Source organism: Staurois parvus, unplaced genomic scaffold, assembly GCF_062004578.1.
Source record: "Staurois parvus isolate SC_StPar_1 unplaced genomic scaffold, SC_StPar_1.0 ptg000351l, whole genome shotgun sequence".
Taxonomy (NCBI): domain Eukaryota; kingdom Metazoa; phylum Chordata; class Amphibia; order Anura; family Ranidae; genus Staurois; species Staurois parvus.
Window position 1 is genome coordinate 688,371 of NW_028318147.1, and position 22,594 is coordinate 710,964.

The 22,594-nt window shown below is 41.9% G+C and overlaps 1 protein-coding gene across 1 annotated transcript in view; it reads right to left on the reverse strand.

Moving 5' to 3' along the window:
* Nucleotides 1-207: 207 nt before the first annotated feature.
* The window catches only part of GRHL2 (grainyhead like transcription factor 2), a 134,705-nt gene continuing 112,318 nt past the window's right edge, over nt 208-22,594 (reverse strand). Inside the window, exons 14-16 of the mRNA XM_089684638.1 lie at nt 20,298-20,383; nt 15,948-16,012; nt 208-3,640 (exon numbers count right to left, since the gene is read on the reverse strand). Of these exons, the coding sequence (XP_089540764.1) occupies nt 3,523-3,640; nt 15,948-16,012; nt 20,298-20,383 (269 nt within the window). The 3' untranslated portion in view covers nt 208-3,522. The remainder of the gene's footprint in view (nt 3,641-15,947; nt 16,013-20,297; nt 20,384-22,594) is intronic.

Below are 22,594 nucleotides of genomic sequence, written 5' to 3' on the forward strand. Positions count from 1 at the left end.
CCTCTGCTGTCAGAAAAGCTGAATCCACTCTGCTAACAGTCAGTGATGTAGCAGTCCCAGTACTGGGCACTAGGGGGAAAAGGATTAACCATAGTCTCATCTGTAAATGTCCCGGAGTGGCATAATGATATAGCCGGCACCTGACTATATCAAGGTCAGAAACAACTCATGAAAAAGTTGTACTGAAAATAAGAATATTAACACAAATAAAAGAAAAATTAGCTTTATTTGTAACGGAAAACAGGATGTTATAATTATACAATATTGATGGTTGCTTGAGAGCAATGATCTTTCTATTAAATAAAAAAACCTCTTAATTGTAGGAGTGTTTTATAAAAGAAATATTATACAGGTACATAATATGAAACCAAATCCAGGGTTATACCATCAGGATGGTCACCAGACCAAGACTACGTTTGCAAGTTGATTTTATGTGTTTCTTTATAAAAAGTTAATTTGTAGATTATGTTCCTTACTAAAAAATATGAAATGTACTCTGACAATGTACAGAGTAGGACAGCGTTTTTTATGGGAAGCACAGATGACAAAGTTAGCAAAAGTTAGCATATGTATATATTGAAAAATAGTATACACCTGACCAAATATTTCACATTTAAAACAAAAATACAAATAAAACAGTATGAAAAAATTAAAGTACTTCCAGTTCATTACTACATATCTATTTACATACTTACCACCACAGTAAGAAAAAAAAAATCAAAGTACTTCCAGTTTATTACTACATATCTATTTACATACTTGCCACCACAGTAAGAAAAAAAAAATCAAAGTACTTCCAGTTGATTACTACATATCTATTTGCATGCTTGCCACTGTATTAACGTTTAAAGGAATGTTTCACTTTCAAAAAACTTGTCACTTGGAAATATTGCTCAGTAATGGTTACTTCCTACTGAAGTATGTTTGTTTTTTTAATCTGGAATGAGAGTAAGTATTGGAACACTAAAAAAGGTGTATACATAAAAATAAAATGGCATAGCTATTTATCCAGTGAAACTGCTCCTACGTTCATTCTGTGCGAATAGGGCAAAATTGAATGTTCTCCTTTTTCCTTTACAGGTCAAATGCTATTCAATGACAAACAATAGAGTGGTTTGGGAAAATACCACATTTTGGCCACCATATGGGAGTTGTGGTTTTCTTAGGAAATAAGTACCTGTAAAGAGATAACAATATATCGTTTTTGGGCTCATTAATAACAGATATTGCAAACAGCAATGAAGATGCAATAAGTGAAGCTACCCATAGTGACCAACCTGCTTTCAGTTCCGTGGTGATGATTTCTGATGGCAAGGGCCCATTCACACTATTGTGTTGCAGTAACATACAGCAGAGTATTCTGATTAGCACCCTTATGTGCGTTGCCAGCGGACATGCGTTGCAGCACAGCAGAATGCTCAGTAATGCAATAATGTGTGTTGTGCTGCCAGAAATAGCACATGCACCTATTTTTTGGTGTATTTTGGGTCCATTAGGCAGCCCACCAGTGTGGCATAATGAATATTGACTTGCAGCATTGAACGGTAATGCATGTGTGCTAATGCACCGCAATATTGTAAATGGGAGGGGGGGGGATTACTACATTTGCACATCATATTGCTCCTTGCACTATATTGCTGATTAACAGTGCATGACCATATTTTAAATATTTAAAAAGCTGATACAAAAAGCAAGTAATCGCCAAAGCGGCAGTAAACAAGGCAAGATGAAGGAAATAAAAAATAGACATAATATATTGCACTTTACAAAAAAAATTTGTACATTGTTTTTTTTTCTTTTCTAAAGATTACTTACAAAATACTTTAAAAGTGATCATTTTTCTTTGTACATTCAGTTTTTAGAAGAGATGACTGACCATGTTAAAAAACACAAGTTTGGCTACACATAAATTCTGTACAAAATTTAGACCTCATGGAAGCTGCATAGATCTCCTTTTAATGTTTATTTCCAGTATGGAGTGCTTAATATATGTTATATTGGTATGCCTGGACTGGCACTTTGGCAAATCTGACATTAGCCAGAAGACTTGTGTGTTTGGGAGGACACATGGATTGCTATGGGCAGTTGTGGGCTGCTTCCTATTTGATCTTTCTATTAAAGTCTATCTATGTATTAAAGCATACCAATACCCCAACGGTATAATATGTTGCAGTTGGTTTGTCTTTAGACTGTTCACACCATGCCAGTGTGATGTAGCAAGCGTGTGTTTCCACGCGTCATGTGTGGGGTAGTCCATTGATTTCAAAGGGCTGCTCTATGCACAAAAAGAAGTCCCTGACCCTTTTTCACTACTGTGCCGCACCAAACCACATAGTGCTGCTGCACCATGCTGTCTGGAACTTGTGAAAATATGTGTGTTAGCAGATACATGAGGGGGGGTGCCATTAACATTTGTTGACACGGCCGTGTGTCTGCTAAAGGGCGGTGCGTTTCTGTGCATGTTGGGAAAGTGTGCAATTTTGGATGCATTCCAGAAACACAGAAGATGTGAACCTATCCTTAGATTTGGTAGTCGCATTACATTTCTTTTTTTGCTTTCTTCCTTTTATTTCTACTTGATGATCCTGCTAGTAACAAACTCCCTGTCCTAGGATGACAATGCTCACTCACTGTACCTTATCTATGGAGCTGCAGTGTTGCCACCTTAGAACAGGACTACAAAAACCTCTCTCTCATCCATAACAAAGGGGGAGGGGTTTTGTAGCCCAAAGAGATAGCTGGGAACAATGCTATCTGATAACCGTCAGCAGAGGCAGGGAGCACAGGGTGTTTTCAGCTCACTGCATTTTTGGCAGGATAGACAGGTATTTTTTGCACTTATTGAACAGATTTAACAAAACACATTCAACGGTCTATTTCACAGACCAAAGGGAGCAAATACGAGAAGTTCATTGTTGGGGTTTACATACACTTTAAATAGCACAAATTTGGCAAGTCTGTACACATTCTCGTTATTGTACCGTGTCGTTAATTTTACAAATATATAATGATTATGGTTCCAGTAGACTTGGCAAAGTTTGGTTCTATAGTCAAAGATGACCCATTATACTTTGATGTGCCAGGATTCCAGAAGGGAGACACAGAATAGACCACATTCACAGTCTGCCCAGCCATACCTCTACATTGTTCTGAAGCCTCCCCTTGAAACACCCAATCTGACCACAGGAAATACGGACACCTAAGCAGGAAAAAAGCATCCCCATGGAGCACATATTACAGAATGGGAACAAGATGACCAATGAATCCAACCAGAATACAGTATGTCAGCTTATTAATATTCCACAATGTGGAGAGACAAAATAAATAAATGATAATCAGTCTTTTGTCTTGCATTTTCTTCTTTGTATGGAAAATGAAGTAAGTGGGAAATTCTTTGTCCAGATGACTATTAACAAGTCTTAGAATAATGTCTCTGATAAGGTTGGGGTTACAAGAGAACGTCTGGTCATCTCTGTTCCATGCTTGAACCTTCCTTCCCATCAGGCATAGTTGTGACTTTAGTTAGATTTCCGTCAGTGTGATCTTGAAGCCTTGTTCCACCATGCTTTCCACATTCAGTATGAAGGTGTCCTCATTGGAGTAATGCTCAATGATGTTGTCATCCATATTAACTAAGATACTAAGAAATGAAATGAAAGCAGTGGATTAGTTGCACTAAATTTCACAATTTAAATATATATTTGCATAATTAAATTGCAGAGGCTGTCTATGGTCTCTGCTTCTCCACCCTTCCTACAGTCTTCCCCTGCTTCAGTGTAACACTCTCATAGCTGGTTGTTAGGACCACCAGCGCCCTAGCAACCAATGACATGCTTTTCACAGGTTTCAAAATAGAATGGAACTTCCGCCATCCAGACCTGCTCTGTTCCCCCCGACTACTGCCACGCTGTAAGGTAAGGGTGAACTTTGATGTAAGGGGGTAGGGGGCACTGATGGAGATTTTGATGTAAGTGCAGACTCTGATCTGAACGGCAGCTCCTGATGTAAAGGTTGCTAAGTTCTATTGCCTTGCTGTCTGGTTGGTGGCGATGCTAGTATGAGGTTCCCCCGTAATGAGGTTCTTCTGTAACTTATTTTGAATTTCCCTGCTTTGTTTTACTGAAGTTCTTTCTTTTTTGTTTTGAATCATTTATTGATTTTATTGATTTCAACTGTATTAATTTTCTTATAAAACTGATTTTTTTTTTGGGGGGGGGTCCATGAATATTTGTAAAATTACGATGTGGTCCTCATACTGAAAAATCTGGGAACCCCTGACCTGGAGTGATTTATCATGAAGTTAATAAATGAGGCCCTGTTCACACTAGTGTGGGCCACGCAGCTTGCATTTGTTTGGGCACGGTAGCCCATTCATCAGGCAAATCTGCCTTAACTGCGTGATGCTGTCATGTTAATATGGAACAAAATTCCCAACACCTTGTTGAATCTATACCATGAAGAATTAAGGCAGTTCTGAAGACAAAAGGGGGTCCAACCCGATACCAGCAAGGTGTGCCTAATAAAGTGGCTGCTGAGTGTATATACTGTAGGTCAGTAAGTGGGATTGTTTTTATTATCCATTCACATTATGGACTTTATTTACTAAAACTGGAGAGTGCAAAATCTGGTGCAGCTGTGCATGATAGCTAATCAGCTTCTAACTTCAGCTTTTTCAATTGAGATTTGACAAAAAACCTAAAGCTGATTGGTTTCTATGCAGCGCTGCACCATGTTTGCAGTTTTAGTAAATCAACCCCTCTGTGTCAATTTAATGTGCTTCTGTGCATCAAGTTGCCCTGTGATAAATTAGTCCCTCCACCAAAAAAAAAAAAAACAGTTTACTATGCTTCATTTATGAATGAACACATCGAGTGATCTGTATCGATCACTCATTGTGTTAATTCAGGAAAGGAAAGGGCTGGTAAATGTGACATTATTACCGGACCCTTCTCCCACTCTCCGTGCTGAAGGATCCTATTGTGTGCTTGAAGCTGCTGGTGGGAAGAAGAAGAGGGAACCCGGCAGCACTTCAGGGGTGGGGGCATACAAGGGGCCTGGGCAGCAGGGGCCAAAGTATGCTGTACAGGGAGGGTGGTGATGAGGGGCAATTATTGGAACTGATCCCCTGTATGGCCCTCTCTTCAGCAGCTGAAAGCCAGGGGGAGGGAGAGGAGAAGAAGGCAGCTTTCAGATGCTGCAGACAAAGCCGTACAGGGGATTGGTTCCAGTAATTGCTCCACCACCACCATGCTGATTACCCTCCTTGCCCACATCTTATTAACCCAGCTGCTTGGGCCCCCCTGATGGCCTGGGCCCCGTACAGGAGGACAATGTGCTTCTATGCATCAAGTTGCCCTGTGATAAATTAGTCCTCCTACCAAAAAAAAAACAGTTTACTAGGCTTCATTTTTTTGAATGAACACAGTGAGTGAACGGTATCGATGACTCATTGTGTTCATTCAGGAAAGAAAGGGGCTGGTAAATGTGACATTGTTGCCGGACCCTTCCCCCACTCTCCGTGCTGAGGGATCCTATTGTGTGCTTGAAGCTGTTGGTGAGAAGAAGAGGAGGAAACCCAGCAGCACTGCAGGGGTGGGGGCATACAAGGGGCCTGGGCAGCAGGGGCCAAAGTATGGTGTTCAGGGAGGGTGGTGATGAGGGGCAATTACTGGAACTGATCCCCTGATTGTCTCTCTCTGCAGCATCTGAAAGCCAGCGGGAGGGAGAATAGAAGAAGGCAGCTTTCAGATGCTGCAGAGAAAGCCATACAGGGGATTGGTTCCAGTAATTGCCCCACCACCACCATGCTGATTACCCTCCCTGTCCACATCCTATTAACCCAGCTGCTTGGGCCCCCCTGCTAGCCTGGGCCCCATACAGGAGGACTGGTGGTACCCCTTATCCACAGCCTGGTGTTGTGGTGCAGTGGGGTGAGTTGCAGTAATGCATGTTACAGTGAGCATAAAGGTTAAAGCGGTAGTAAACTGCACCTAAAAAGAAAAAAAACTCCTGCAAGGTAATGTCACAATGTGCTAGCATGCATCGCATACATCGGCTGAAAATAACTGTCACTTTTTTTAAAGCAATAAGGAATCTTCGATTGGTATGGTGGTTTTAGAGTCTTCGAACTGCTTCTATCTCTGTCATTCTTTTGGACTCATGTTTTGCTTGCTAGGCTGTAGTACAGCTTGTCGGTCAGGTAGACCTGTAGACCTGGATCTTCAAAGCTGGTGTGTGTTCCCCGGCTGACAATCTGATGATCATTGTGCTCATGAAACATAACTTTACCATCCTCTAAAGTAAACTCATCAGATGACAGAAGACGGGAGACAAAGATCCACATTGTGGTGTTTATCTGTTCGGGTGACACAGCTGTGCAGATCTGGTAATCCAGAAAAGACGAGCGCACTATTAGGAGATATTTCTATTCCATGACTCATTATTTATACTCCCAGCACTGATATGGCCCAAACATTGTATTGCAGTGTAAATAGACACGTTGCCTAACAAAGCACTGCGCTCCCTCTCCCCTAATGTGTGACTCATAGCAGGAAAATCAATGGTTTCAGCCCCGGCTAAATTTTACGTAGGTGTTCAAATCGTTACGGACAAAAGTACAAATCAACGGTTTAACATAATCGCCATTATTGCGCTCCTGCTGATGACTTTATTGAGCAGCCCGGCTGGCCGTATGCAGGCTGCCTGTGCTTTGGGTGTTCATGGGGGACAACGGGTATTAGCCCTCCCCTTCTAGAAACACCACCATTTCCTCTGGGGGTAAAAAAGTTCCCTGAGTCATGGTGGACACTGCTTTTCCATTCCCAGGAGTAGGTGGGACCAGGGGCGGACTGACTATTTGGAAACTCAGGCACTGCCCAAGGGAGGTGTTCTGTAGTCCAGCAGGGCAAGGCTGACAACAATGCTCGGGATTATTGTGCAGCAGAGGCAGCGTTGTCAGCCCACTACAGGAAGTTAGGAGCTCACTAGATTTCTATCAGCATCAGCAAGGCAACCAGGCAGGGGCGGACTGACCATTTGGAAACTCGGGCACTGCCCGAGGGCACGAGGTCAGTAGGGGGCCCCATGAGATGCCCCTGGTACCTTTTTCATAGGCTTTGTTGAGTTTGGGCAAGGACACAGGGGCCCCATGATCCCCTAGTGCCCGGCGGCCCCATGAGTTGTCAGTCTGCCTCTGGGTGGGACCATGTTCCTGTACCCCCACTGCCACATTACTCCCTGTGTGGTGCCTGGAGAGGGGTGCGGAATGAAGGGGTGTGTGGGGGGGAGTGCTGTATGAAAGAGCATGTTTGGGGGGGCTGTATGAAGAGGTGAGTATGGGGGGGTGCTGAATGAAGGAGTGTGTATGGCGAAGCTGTATGAATGCATGCGCATGGGGAGGGGGTGGGCTGTATGAAGATACGTGTATGGGGGTACTGTATGAATAGGTGCACACAAGGGGGGAGTCTTTATGGAGGGGTGTGTATGAGGAGTGCTGTATGGAGGGGTGGGCTGAATGAAGGGGTGCGTATGGGGAGTACTGTATGAAGGGGTGCATATGTTGGGGCTTTATGATGGGGTGTATATGGGGAGTGCTGTATTAAGGGGTGCGCATGGGGAGTGCAGTACGAAGAGGTGTATATGGGGGGGACAGTATGAATGGGTGCATACAGGGAATGCTGCATGAAGGGGGGTGTGTGTAAGGGGGGGTTCTGTATGAAATGATGTATAAGGGGGGAGTGCTGTATGATGGGGTGTATATGTGGGGGGGAGACTGTATGAAGATATATGTATGGGGGGGTGCTGTATGAAGGGAAGGGGTGTTTATGATGGGGTGCATATGGGGGGGGGGGGCTGAATGAAGGAGTGTGCATGGGGGTGCTGTATGAATGGGTGCGTATGGGGGGGGGTGTATGGAGGAGTGTGTATGAGGAGTGCTGTATGAAGAGGTGTATATGGGGGGAGATGAATGAAGGGGTGTGTATGGGGAGTGTTGTATGAAGGGATAAGTATGGGGGCTTTATGAAGGGGTGTGTATGGGGAGTGTTGTACAAAAAGTTGTGTATGGGAATGGGGGGGCTGTATGAAAGGGTGTGTCTGGGGAGTGTTGTATGAAGGGATAAGTATAGGGGGCTTTATGAAGGGGTGTGTATGGGGAGTGCTGTATAAAAAGGTGTGTATGGGAATGGGAGGGCTGTATGAAGGGGTGTGTATGGGGACTACTTTATGAAAGGGTGTGCCTGAGGCGTGTTGTGTAAAGGAGTGTGTATGTGTATGTGACAGGGGTTGTATGAAGGGATTGTATGGGATGAGGCCCCCTCCTCATCCCATACATGGCTTCTGTATGAAGCCATGTGTATGGGGGGTGCTGTAAAAAAGGATGTTTATAGAGGGGGACTGCTGTAAGAAGAGGTTTATATGAGGGGTGGGGGAGTACTATATGAAAGGGTGTATATGGGGGGTGGGGGACTGCTGTATGAAGAGGTGTGTATTGTGTCTGTGTGTGTGGGGGGGGGTGCTATATAAAGAGGTGTGTATTGTGTGTGTGTGGGGGGGGGGGAGTGCTGTATGAAGAGGTGTGTATTGTGTGTGTGTGGGGGGGAGTGCTGTATGAAGGGGTGTATATGGGGGTGGGGGAAGCGCTGTATGAAGGGGTGTATATGGGGGGTGGGGGAGTGCTGTATGAAGAGGTGTGTATTGTGTGTGTGGGGGGAGGGGGAGTGCTGTATGCTAGAAATTGTGTAGCTTCATATAGGAGTGGTGCTGTCTGTCTTCATACTGTGGTCTGGATGACCATCCACCTTTCCAATGGAGAGGCATGGCAGGGGAGTAATGTCTACCTTTCAATACAGGCCAGTACAGTATATGGACATACTGCCGCCTTTTTATATTTAAATTGTATTGCTTGGCAAAATTTAAAAAACAAAAACTACATGCATATTTCCACATGGTTTGGCTCTTTAGAAATGCAGCCTGTGAAGTATCAGTTGATTCTGCCAGTGTGAATTCCAGTCTAATCTTCTGCACTGAAATAACCAAGCGGTGTTGTCTGGGGTCTCCCCTGCTGGACTACAGAACACCCCTGTTTTTAATGCATTCTGTTAGACAGGCTAATTCGGTTTATATAAATTAGTGTAGCGCTTAAAAAATAAAAAATACCATATTTGTTAAACTATAACAAAATTAATAAATGTGACCAGTGCTGTAATCTTCACAGTGCTCTTATGCCACTAATAGCACTTAGACATTAACAAAACCATCAATATCAGAATATAATAATAAATGTGACAAGTGCTGTGGTCTTCTCAGTGCTCTAATACCACTGAGTAAGAAATAAGACCATAAATCATTAATAATTAGTGATAGTGTCACTTAAAACAATAAATAAATCAATAAATAACAGGTGACGGTGCCACTCCAACTTCATTCAATGTCCAATATTCCTATTGACATTCATCTGTTCGAAGTGTTCTTGATAACCATGCATAGTGTGTATAAATAGTGCCACACGTGAACCAACACACTCCTTATCCACTTTGGCTGCAATGCCTGCTCACCTCCTTCCTGCGACCCCAAGGGGCCCACAAGCCTTTAGGATCACCCTGGATCCTCAAGATTCCTGGTATTGGCACCTTCCTGATATTCCTCCTATCAGGTCTCCTCCACTCCTTCACTGCTATGCCTCCCAGGCTCCTCACCACCGATTGTCTGCAAGCTCTCTCTCACAAAGACAGTGAGTGAAAAAACAGATCCTCCATTGTGTAGTATTTCCAATCAATAGGGTTTATTCATAAATCGCAATAACAGGTGACTTACATTCGGTTGTACAGTCTCAGTGCGTTCCTCTCTGGGTAAACTGCAACCTCTGATAGTGACTTCCTGATAACCAGGAAAATGGCGTCCCACACCGGAAGTGCGACACTCCGGATACCGGAAGTAGCGTCTACGTATTGCCTACGCGTTACGTCACGTACCTCGTGACTTCTTCTGGGTATCGCTATGGAGACGCTGCCTTCTTTTATAGTGCGGTGGAACCAACTATCCCGCCCTTTAATCCCCATTCTAACTGTGGCCGCCATTTTCTTGGAGCCTAATTTGCAGGGACATACATAGTAATCCTCTACTACTATGAAAAACCTCTAGTTAATCCTACGATCGTGACCTAACACATATACAGGCTGTCTACTTAAGACTAGCCACTACATCACAAATCTATTACAAATAACTTTATTCACAATACATAATTAAAATACCTTTAGAATATAAAATAAAAATATTAAATGAAACCACCCATTATCATGAAACTGAATGAGAGACCCATAATCCACCCTGGTCTCCCCATCCTGTACATTGCCCAGCTCTATATTAAAGAGTAACTCCTATACTAAAAGCTCAAGATTATACGAATATAAAAAATGTTCAAAAATAATAAACTCAGCCCATCTCTCTACGTAACATATAGTCAATACACTAAGATGTGAGTAGATACAAGTGCTTAATATAATAAAAGCATCTTAAGAATTATAAAAATATATAAAATCTATATAAAAATGATATTAGTGCACAATATACTCTTCTCACTAAACAGCTAATCAAACATAAACAGACTACCTGAGTATGCAGTTTCCCCATAAATTACAATAAAAAGTATATAAAAATAAATAAAAGTAACAGTCATGCCTAAAAACCGCCAATCTAGTCAATTTAATAATCATTAATAAAGGAATTAAGATCAAACTCAACATTTAGGCCTCTCGGGACTAACGTTCTCATGTCATGTATCCAGCGTGACTCAGCTTGGCTGAGTTGTTTTATCTTGTTACTGCCTCTCCAGTGCTTTTTATATTTCTCTATACCCCAAAACTGCATTTTGGTGGGGTCCTTATTATGATACTTAGAGAAATGTTTTGAGACATTATGCTTTGGGAATCCCTTTACAATATTTCTAACATGTTCTCCTATCCTCTTCCAAAGCGGTCTTTTTGTCCTCCCAATATATTGGTAACCGCACTCGCACTGTAAGCAGTACACCACTCCCATAGTTTTACACGTGATGAAATCTTTAATGTTGTGTTCCTGTCCAGTAGTGTTTACTAAGAACTTTTTTCGTCTACCGCTTTTCGTGGTCCTACATCCAACACACTTTTTACATGGGAAAAAACCTTCTTCACTCAAAAAGGTTACTTTATTCATTTGTGGGGGGTCCAATATACTTTTTACCACTCTAGATTTAATAGTAGAGGCTTTTCGATAGATGAACCTAGGATATTCTGATAATGCCGTTGTTAGCATAGGGTCCAATTTCAGGATATTCCAATGTTTATTGAATATTGACTCAATTTTTTTGTGATGGACATTATAGTCCATAATAATAGGTATGTTATCCTCCTGGGTTGTTTCTCTCTTTTTTTCCTCCAGAAGTATATCTCTATCCATATTACCCACCTCTATGATTTTTTGTGTTATCATACTTTCTGGATAACCCTTTTCTACAAATCTAGTTGCCAATCCTCCTGCTTGTTCCAAATAATCCTCATATTTTGTACAATTTCTCCTAACTCTTACCATCTGCCCTTTTGGTATATTGTACAACCAGGGTGGGTAATGGCAACTTCCAATTGGTATATATCCATTCCTATCGACGTTTTTAAAAAATGTTTTCGTAATAAATTTGCCTTCTACTATTGCTATATTGACATCCAAAAAGTTAATCTGATCCTTGCTGTGTTCCCATGTAAACTTTATATTTTTATTATTCACATTAAGTTTATCCAGAAACCTTATTAGTGATTTTTCCTCTCCTTCCCATATCACTATAACGTCATCAATGAACCTTTTGTAAACTTTCAGTTCTTCTGGACAATTATTAAACACTTCCATTTCTTCCCAACATGACATGAAAATATTCGCCACACTTGGTGCGTACCGTGCCCCCATAGCCACACCCCTTATTTGTTTGTAATATGTACCACTATACCAAAAATAGTTATGATCGAGGGAAAAATCCAAACATTCTAGTAAATATTTCCTTTGGGTCCATGTCAAGCCACTATATTCTCTAAGTCCCCAATCCACTGCTTTCATGGCATCATCATGCCCTATAATAGTATATAGTGATGTAACATCAGCACTGGCTATATATGTTCTATTATTTCCCTTATATGTATCTAAAATTTGTAGTAAATGTTTGGTGTCCCTCAGATATGCTTTGGTATTCTTAACCACTGGCTGTAGGAATTCGTCAATATATTCCACAATACATATTACAAACAAATAAGGGGTGTGGCTATGGGGGCACGGTACGCACCAAGTGTGGCGAATATTTTCATGTCATGTTGGGAAGAAATGGAAGTGTTTAATAATTGTCCAGAAGAACTGAAAGTTTACAAAAGGTTCATTGATGACGTTATAGTGATATGGGAAGGAGAGGAAAAATCACTAATAAGGTTTCTGGATAAACTTAATGTGAATAATAAAAATATAAAGTTTACATGGGAACACAGCAAGGATCAGATTAACTTTTTGGATGTCAATATAGCAATAGTAGAAGGCAAATTTATTAAGAAAACATTTTTTAAAAACGTCGATAGGAATGGATATATACCAATTGGAAGTTGCCATTACCCACCCTGGTTGTACAATATACCAAAAGGGCAGATGGTAAGAGTTAGGAGAAATTGTACAAAATATGAGGATTATTTGGAACAAGCAGGAGGATTGGCAACTAGATTTGTAGAAAAGGGTTATCCAGAAAGTATGATAACACAAAAAATCATAGAGGTGGGTAATATGGATAGAGATATACTTCTGGAGGAAAAAAAGAGAGAAACAACCCAGGAGGATAACATACCTATTATTATGGACTATAATGTCCATCACAAAAAAATTGAGTCAATATTCAATAAACATTGGAATATCCTGAAATTGGACCCTATGCTAACAACGGCATTATCAGAATATCCTAGGTTCATCTATCGAAAAGCCTCTACTATTAAATCTAGAGTGGTAAAAAGTATATTGGACCCCCCACAAATGAATAAAGTAACCTTTTTGAGTGAAGAAGGTTTTTTCCCATGTAAAAAGTGTGTTGGATGTAGGACCACGAAAAGCGGTAGACGAAAAAAGTTCTTAGTAAACACTACTGGACAGGAACACAACATTAAAGATTTCATCACGTGTAAAACTATGGGAGTGGTGTACTGCTTACAGTGCGAGTGCGGTTACCAATATATTGGGAGGACAAAAAGACCGCTTTGGAAGAGGATAGGAGAACATGTTAGAAATATTGTAAAGGGATTCCCAAAGCATAATGTCTCAAAACATTTCTCTAAGTATCATAATAAGGACCCCACCAAAATGCAGTTTTGGGGTATAGAGAAATATAAAAAGCACTGGAGAGGCAGTAACAAGATAAAACAACTCAGCCAAGCTGAGTCACGCTGGATACATGACATGAGAACGTTAGTCCCGAGAGGCCTAAATGTTGAGTTTGATCTTAATTCCTTTATTAATGATTATTAAATTGACTAGATTGGCGGTTTTTAGGCATGACTGTTACTTTTATTTATTTTTATATACTTTTTATTGTAATTTATGGGGAAACTGCATACTCAGGTAGTCTGTTTATGTTTGATTAGCTGTTTAGTGAGAAGAGTATATTGTGCACTAATATCATTTTTATATAGATTTTATATATTTTTATAATTCTTAAGATGTTTTTATTATATTAAGCACTTGTATCTACTCACATCTTAGTGTATTGACTATATGTTACGTAGAGAGATGGGCTGAGTTTATTATTTTTGAACATTTTTTATATTCGTATAATCTTGAGCTTTTAGTATAGGAGTTACTCTTTAATATAGAGCTGGGCAATGTACAGGATGGGGAGACCAGGGTGGATTATGGGTCTCTCATTCAGTTTCATGATAATGGGTGGTTTCATTTAATATTTTTATTTTATATTCTAAAGGTATTTTAATTATGTATTGTGAATAAAGTTATTTGTAATAGATTTGTGATGTAGTGGCTAGTCTTAAGTAGACAGCCTGTATATGTGTTAGGTCACGATCGTAGGATTAACTAGAGGTTTTTCATAGTAGTAGAGGATTACTATGTATGTCCCTGCAAATTAGGCTCCAAGAAAATGGCGGCCACAGTTAGAATGGGGATTAAAGGGCGGGATAGTTGGTTCCACCGCACTATAAAAGAAGGCAGCGTCTCCATAGCGATACCCAGAAGAAGTCACGAGGTACGTGACGTAACGCGTAGGCAATACGTAGACGCTACTTCCGGTATCCGGAGTGTCGCACTTCCGGTGTGGGACGCCATTTTCCTGGTTATCAGGAAGTCACTATCAGAGGTTGCAGTTTACCCAGAGAGGAACGCACTGAGACTGTACAACCGAATGTAAGTCACCTGTTATTGCGATTTATGAATAAACCCTATTGATTGGAAATACTACACAATGGAGGATCTGTTTTTTCACTCACTGTCTTTGTGAGAGAGAGCTTGCAGACAATCGGTGGTGAGGAGCCTGGGAGGCATAGCAGTGAAGGAGTGGAGGAGACCTGATAGGAGGAATATCAGGAAGGTGCCAATACCAGGAATCTTGAGGATCCAGGGTGATCCTAAAGGCTTGTGGGCCCCTTGGGGTCGCAGGAAGGAGGTGAGCAGGCATTGCAGCCAAAGTGGATAAGGAGTGTGTTGGTTCACGTGTGGCACTATTTATACACACTATGCATGGTTATCAAGAACACTTCGAACAGATGAATGTCAATAGGAATATTGGACATTGAATGAAGTTGGAGTGGCACCGTCACCTGTTATTTATTGATTTATTTATTGTTTTAAGTGACACTATCACTAATTATTAATGATTTATGGTCTTATTTCTTACTCAGTGGTATTAGAGCACTGAGAAGACCACAGCACTTGTCACATTTATTATTATATTCTGATATTGATGGTTTTGTTAATGTCTAAGTGCTATTAGTGGCATAAGAGCACTGTGAAGATTACAGCACTGGTCACATTTATTAATTTTGTTATAGTTTAACAATTATGGTATTTTTTATTTTTTAAGCGCTACACTAATTTATATAGATTTTTACACTGATTAAGGTATTGGTTTGAGTGTCAGCAGCTTATCTACTAGGAGGGGGATTGTCCATAGAAGCGCAGGAGGATTCTTAATCATCAGGCTAATTCGGTTTGTTTGCAGGCTGGCTGGCAAGTTAGAGCTGGTAATTTTTCTTTTTTGTTGCTTGACATGCGTCACCCTTCCATGTGATCCTTGCTGTGAAGTCCAGTTATAGACTGGGGCAATGGCCATTTTTTTGTACTGGATTACAGAATACCTCCCTTCGCACACTCCTTCTCTTTATAAAATACAAGGGAGGTGTTCTGTAGTCCAGCAGGGCAAGGCTGACAACAATGCTCGGGATTATTGTGCAGCAGAGGCAGCGTTGTCAGCCCACTACAGGAAGTTAGGAGCTCAATAGATTTCTATCAGCATCAGCAAGGCAACCAGGCAGGGGCGGACTGACCATTTGGAAACTCGGGCACTGCCCGAGGGCCCGGGGTCAGTAGGGGGCCCCATGAGATGCCCCTGGTACCTTTTTCATACGCTTTTTTTTTAGTTTGGGCAAGGACACAGGGGCCCCATGATCCCCTATTGCCCGGGGGCCCCATGAGTTGGCAGTCCACCCCTGCAACCAGGCATATGGCACTTTAGAAGGGGGTGACTGATGCCAGGCTCCATATTTTTCTCAGTACATGATTATTCTCTTCACAATTAAATGCCCCCCCTCCTCCTTCATCTTGGCCACATCCACTCTCCTTCCTAAGTGTCTTGGGGAGAGGGAGGGGGGATTTACAAATCAATTACAATTGAATCACCGCCTCTTCAATGTTCATCTCACATGGTACATCATTTTTTATCCCCTTACCCTTTTTTGCTTTTCTTATAAATTTTCACAATTTTTTCAACAGGGATGCCATATTTGTCTGAGATCTGAAACACAGAAAAAAAAGAGAACATGTTACATGCTATAACTATAATTCAGTGTGAGTGTATTGACAGCCAACATGGATGTTATTCCTCTAGAGCAACGGTCACTAAATGGCGGACCACGGTAAGTGAACGGCCGCAGCAGCGCTCCCTTCTGGACCGCCAGCCCATAATGACAGATCTGTTGCTGAGCAGGGCGGTCGTCACGGCAAAATTACATCACATGTGCGCCCCGCTCCTTGCAGCTCACTGTCTCTCCGGCTTCCACTCCCTGCCTGTACACAAGCATCCTTCAGCAAGGATCCTGGTACAGCTCTTGTCTGCCCTCAAGGTACGGTGTAGTCTTACAGATGCACTCTGATGGGCCCATTTCATGTTAATGGGCACTCTGACGGGCACATGTTATGTTAAGTGGATACAAATGGACACATACTGTGAAAGTGGGCACTCTGATGGGCACATGTGGTGATGGAAAGGGGTACTCTGATGGGGAATATGATGTAAAGGGGCACTCTGATGGGGAATATGATGTACAGGGGTACTTTGAGTGTAAGGGGGCACTCTGACGGCAATACCTGATGTAAGGTGGCACTATGATAGGGACAACTGATGTAAAGTTGCACTCTGATGGCGACACCTAATGTAAGGGGGCACGCTGATGGGCACACCCTATTCGGACCTTGGCCAGAATATTTTAGTGACCGGACCTCCTTGAATTTTAATTCAATACCCCTCCTGTAGAGCTTTAAAATGTTATCTGAAGTCTTCTCAGGTATGGAAATATAATTAGTCATTTTATGTATCCCTGCTGTCATCACTGCACTAAATATTATTAGGCGTTTGCTGAGCTCTACTGCCCTCTGTTGGCGGGATACAGGAATAACTCTAAACCCAACAAATGAAGAAAGGAAAATGAAATATCAGCATTTGGTGGGCTGACCTTTTGAGACCTCAAGCACATGAGAAAAAACTGCTACTTTTAAAGGCACTTTTCTTTTTGTTTTTGTGTATGCCTTTGAACGCAGCTGTATTCTAGATCGGCGTTCAGGGACATTAAAAAAAAACCCCAACCTTCCATCAGAGAGTTTACTGCATAATTTGCGCACATATGCACATAAACACAATTGTATATGCGTAGCTTAACTCTAGTGCCCAGAATAGAAGAATATGATAGCAAAAAAATGAGGTTATGCACATACACTTGTAAATGCTATAAACCTTTAAACGTGCGTAATTGCGCACCAAATAAAGATGTTTTACGTTGGATTTTTTTTCCAGCTCAAGTGTAAATAAGAGTATTTTAATACACCCGTGTGCTTTATATCTGATCAGATAGACCAGGCTTTCTCAATCTTTTTACCACTGAGGAACCCTTAAAATAATTTTCAGGTCTCAGACAACCCTTACTAGAACCAGTTCACATGGGGCCAATGGTTAAAGTGAACAAAGAGGAGTAGCACACCCCTTGCAAAAAATAACTGAAATGAATAGCTTCCTGTAACCATCAATGAGTTTGGACCACTCTCCTTTCACCAACTGCTCCAGGGCTCTCATTGATGGTCAGTGGGAAGAATGCAACCTTCAGGTGGTCAGAGTGATGCTGGCTTTGCATTGGTCCTGGAACTTTGCAGGCACCATCAAATGGGAGGTCAAATGACAGCAGTACCCAGCAGCAGTCTCAGGCTTTGTGGATGTCTGCACAAGGGATAATTTACCAGGTAAATACCACGCAAAAAATATGTTAAATGCGCATATATTCTTATGAAAAGATTTTTGTTGAAATGAACAGTCTGGTGACAAGGTCTCTGTAACACATTACAAATGTGAAATGCATTCTATTGTGTCATCTGAGTCCTACACATTGGTGGAATTCTATTGAATACATTCATTATATTGCATTGTATGTATTGTTATTGAGGATGCAGAACTCTATTTGCCCACAAGATGGCAGCATTCAGAATTTTGCCTTGCCATAGCCTTAATACAAGTAATTAGAGCATTCTGGGAAATGTAGTCTGGAGTCAGAACTTTCTATATACAGTAAGGCTTCAAGCACAACAGTACCGCTTCATGCACACTAGCATGTTTTGTAAGCTCAAAAAACGCTGCAAAAAATGCTGTATGAAAACCGCTGGGAATAGCATTTTTCTAGTAGCGTTTTAGTAGAGTTTAGGAGCATTTTTACAGTACATGTAAAAAAGAAAAAGCCAGGAAACAGCTGTTAGGAGTGTTTTAGTAGCATTTAGGAGCATTTAGAAGCTTTTAACTTTTTTTCTGCTGGAAAAAAACTCTACACTACAAAAACACTACACTACAAACTCTACAATAGCCTACATTAGTTTCCATAGACACATAGGATAACACTATTTAGCTTCTAGGAACAGAAATAAAATGCTATTGCCAGCTTCTAGGAGCTTAAAAAAATGCATGTATGGAGCCTAAAGCTGAAGTCACAACTGCAAAGTCCACCAGTACCAGCCAAGATGAGGGACATTATAAAAGGAAAAGCTGGGGGAAGGGTCAAGGCAGTTGGGGAAAGACGTCGTGTCAACTTGAAGTTGTATGTGAGTGACTGTTTTGAGCTGTGCTGTACCGACCAGGAGGCTCAGCTGCATTCAACAGAGCTACTAGAGTGCCAAGGATCAGGCTACTGTGCTGAGCACTGAGCCAAGGAGACCGATCTGGGGAGACTTTTCAGCATCCGGAGTCGGAGTCACTGTAAGGAGTGCGTGCATCCAGACTGCCACAACTACATCGCCATTTAAGGGGACCCTTCATCGCATGACAACTTGCATTCTTCCTGGACTGCTGCAGAACGGGGTGAGTAGGTCATTGACCCACACTATACACTCATAAGAATTAGTTCTTGTTGCCACGCAGGCCTATTTGGGTCATAGTCACATCCAGACACTGTCCTTTGATCAGAGTTAAATACATTTCTGCCATTGCTGTAAGCTGCTGCCATTGAACCCAGACTGCTGAACTGGGTTAATTTCTTTTCCTACTTAAAAGACCCTTTGCTTCAACAGCATTTACCCTTGCTTAGCCAACGTAAAGGGGCACGCCTACTGACTAAGTTCAACCCCTCTCTATGAAACTTACCCATTAACTTCCCATCTTCAAGCAACATCATTTTGTTTTGCGCGCCAACATAAAGGGACCCAACAAAGCCAACAGAAGCTATATTCAAGGACTATTCAGACTCAAAGGTCGGTCTGGAAGCAGGACTGGTGTTCAGGAGATTTGATAGCCTTTCAGGCCTAAGCCTAGTCTCTCCCAACTGAAAGCCCCTAAGTGAACTAGCCCGTCTTCTTCTTTTTAGCCTTTTAAAGTCACTTGGAGTGTGATCTCTCAGTCAAAGAGCTATTGCTTACACTCTTACTACTGAAGTACATATTTAGCCTCACTTCAAAGGCATGGGTGTTAACTGCCTTCTCCTTGTGTGTTAAATTTGATTCTTTGAAATGTTGTATTACCTTACCACTCTAACCTTGCCAATACAACCTGTTTACTTTACCACAGTCAGTGTGTGCCCTTCTTGGGTAACCGCTGGGAGGTCTCAACAAGGGTATTCTGATGGTGTCAGCAGGAGTGAGGTTTTGCCTAGGGCCAAGGGAAAAAGTAGAGGACCCAATACTACCAGCAGGTCCTGTGTTGGTAGCACTACATATGTTTTAAAAAGAATTAAGGTTTTCTGGTGGATGAGGGAGATTTAAATCACGTGACAGTGTCTTATATCTCTTGGGGTGCTGAGATCCTGGGTCTGTACACCTCTGACCATCATAAGTTTCTCCCACTTTCTCCACTGGATATTTGGTTAATAGAGACAAAATGTGGAGTTGGATTTTAGCTATTACTGTAGTTTGATAAATCAGGCCCTATGTGTGTGCGGCACTTCTCACCTAATTTTGATATCTTGGCTTAAAGGAATTCTGGCTGAACAGCAATACTGGAGCTGCTATTGAAGACTTTTTCAGACGGTATAAAGGTCTGTCATTCTCATCCTTCTTTCTTCTTTCACTACTGAGAAATGTAATGATCCGGGAGCATGCAACAATGAGTTTTTTAACTACTGTCCTAGGTCATGGTCTCCTGAACACTGAAGGAAGAAAAAGTACGACAGCTCTGAAACCTGCACCAAAAATGTAAGTCAGCAACTTTTACATTTCTTTCCAATAATGTATTTTTTGGGGTCGTAGTGTCATGGAGTTCTCGGCAAGTTTAAGCAACAAAAGAAAATATATATGCCTTTCTCATATGTCTTCCAGGATTTATTACATATACTTACAGCTTCTAATAGCCCCTTCACTGTAGGATACTTTAACATGAGCGCGTCAAATACTTCATCTGTTTCTTTCCTTACATAAAGAAGAACTGTAATGAAAATACAGAGCAAGCGACTTTAAGTATATTTTTCTTTTCCACGTGTTTATTTCAAGAATAATGATAGAATTTTTTTTAATGCTATGTATAGCTTGTTAATACTCTCCTAATAGAATCAGGTTTTGACTCAGCGGGTGCCATTACTTTTTCCAATTTCTTTTACAAAAAAAAGATGTATATACACTACTCGAAACAATTAAAGGAACACATTTTAATCAGAGTATAGCATTAAGTCAATTAAACTCCTGGAATATTGATCTGGTCAGTTAGCTAGCAGAGGGGGTTGTTAATCAGTTTCAGCTGCTTTGGTGGTAATGAAATTGACAACAGGTGCACTAGATGGGCAACAATGACCCAATCCCCAAAACAGGAATGGTTTTACAGATGGAGGCCAGTGACATTTTTTTCCCTACTCATCTTTTCTGACTGTTTTTCACTAGTTATGCATTTGGCTAGGGTCATTGTCACTACTGGTAGCATGAGGCGATACCTGGACCCTACAGAGGTTGCACAGGCAGTCCAATTCCTCCAGGATGGCACATCAATACGTACCATTGCCAGAAGGTTTTCTGTGTCTCCCAGCACAGTCTCAACAGCATGGAGGAGATTCCAGGAGACAGGCAGTTACTCTAAGAGAGCTGGACAGGACCGTAGAAGATCCTTAACCCATGAGCAGGACCGGTATCTGCTCCTTTGTGCAAGGAGGAACAGGATGAGCACTGCCAGAGCCCTACAAAATGACCTCCAGCAGGCCACTGATTCGAATGTCTCTGACCAAACAATCAGAAACAGACTTCATGAGGGTTGCCTGGGGCCCGACATCCTCTAGTGGGCCCTCTGTTCACTGCCCAGCATCATAGAGCTCGATTGGCATTTGCCATTGAACACCAGAATTAACAGGTCCACCACTGGTGCCCTGTGCTTTTCACAGATGAGAGCAGGTTCACCCTGAACACATGTGACAAACGTGAAAGGGTCTGGAGAACCCATATAGAATGTTATGCTGCCTGTAACATTGTTCAGCATGACAGTTTTGGTGGTGGGTCAGTGATGGTCTGGGGAGGCATATCCATGGAGGGACGCACAGACCTCTACAGGCTAGAAAATGGCACCCTGACTGCCATTAGGTATCGGGATGAAATCCTTGGACCCATTGTTAGACCCTACGCTAGTGCAGTGGGTTCTGGGTTCCTCCTGGTGCACGACAATGTCCGGGATCATGTGGCGAGGGTATGCAGGCAGTTCCTGGAGGATGAAGGAATTAACACCACTGAATGGTGCCCACACTCGCCTGACCTAAATCCATTAGAACACCTCTGGGATATCATGTTTTGGTCCATCCGATGCCACCAGGTTGCACCTCATACTGTCCAGGAGCTCAGTGATGCCCTGATCTGGATCTGGGAGGATATACCGCAGGACACCATCCATAGTCTCATTAGGAGCATTCCCTGAAATTGTCAGGCATGCATACAAGTACATGGAGGTCATAAAAACTGAGTACGATTTTGAGTTGCTGCAATGAAATTTCAGCAAAATGGACTAGCCTGCATAATTTTTTCACTTTGAATTTCGGGGTTGTAGCAATTGTACATACAAATATGGACGTGAACATCCATTTTGCTAAAGACCTTCCATCTTGTGTCATTCTCACTCCAAAATCATCCCCCCTCCCTTTCTGTTGAGTGGTCAGTGGTCTGTGTGTGTGCTGAGTTCAGGAGTGCACTGGGGACAGCTGGATACGCTTCATGGTTATAAACCCAATTAGCTGGTTCCATGAAGTCTGCCAGACTCTTGCTTTGAGCTGATCGTAAAGCTAACCCGTCAGGTACTGGACTTGAAAAGCATTCCGAAAAAGCAGTAAAACATATATCTTATTTGGGAAACCACTTTTTCATACACTTTCATAACTTCTCGTAGGAAATACATACAATACTACAAAACATATATTCAGATTGGTCAGCTTACTGCGAGTCATCTGATATCTTACACCCCTAGATTACGTCTACCCGAGAGCAGAAAGCGATATCTCCTTAACCGTTCCAAGCAGATATGTCATATCTGGTATCTGGACGTTCAGAATATCATTCTGCATATTATCCTACCAGAGGATAGGATGCTACATGTACCTATGGAAGGTTATTGACCATGATATAAACTGAGAGGGATTTGGTCATAGCCAGAGTTCCCCGCCTAAACACC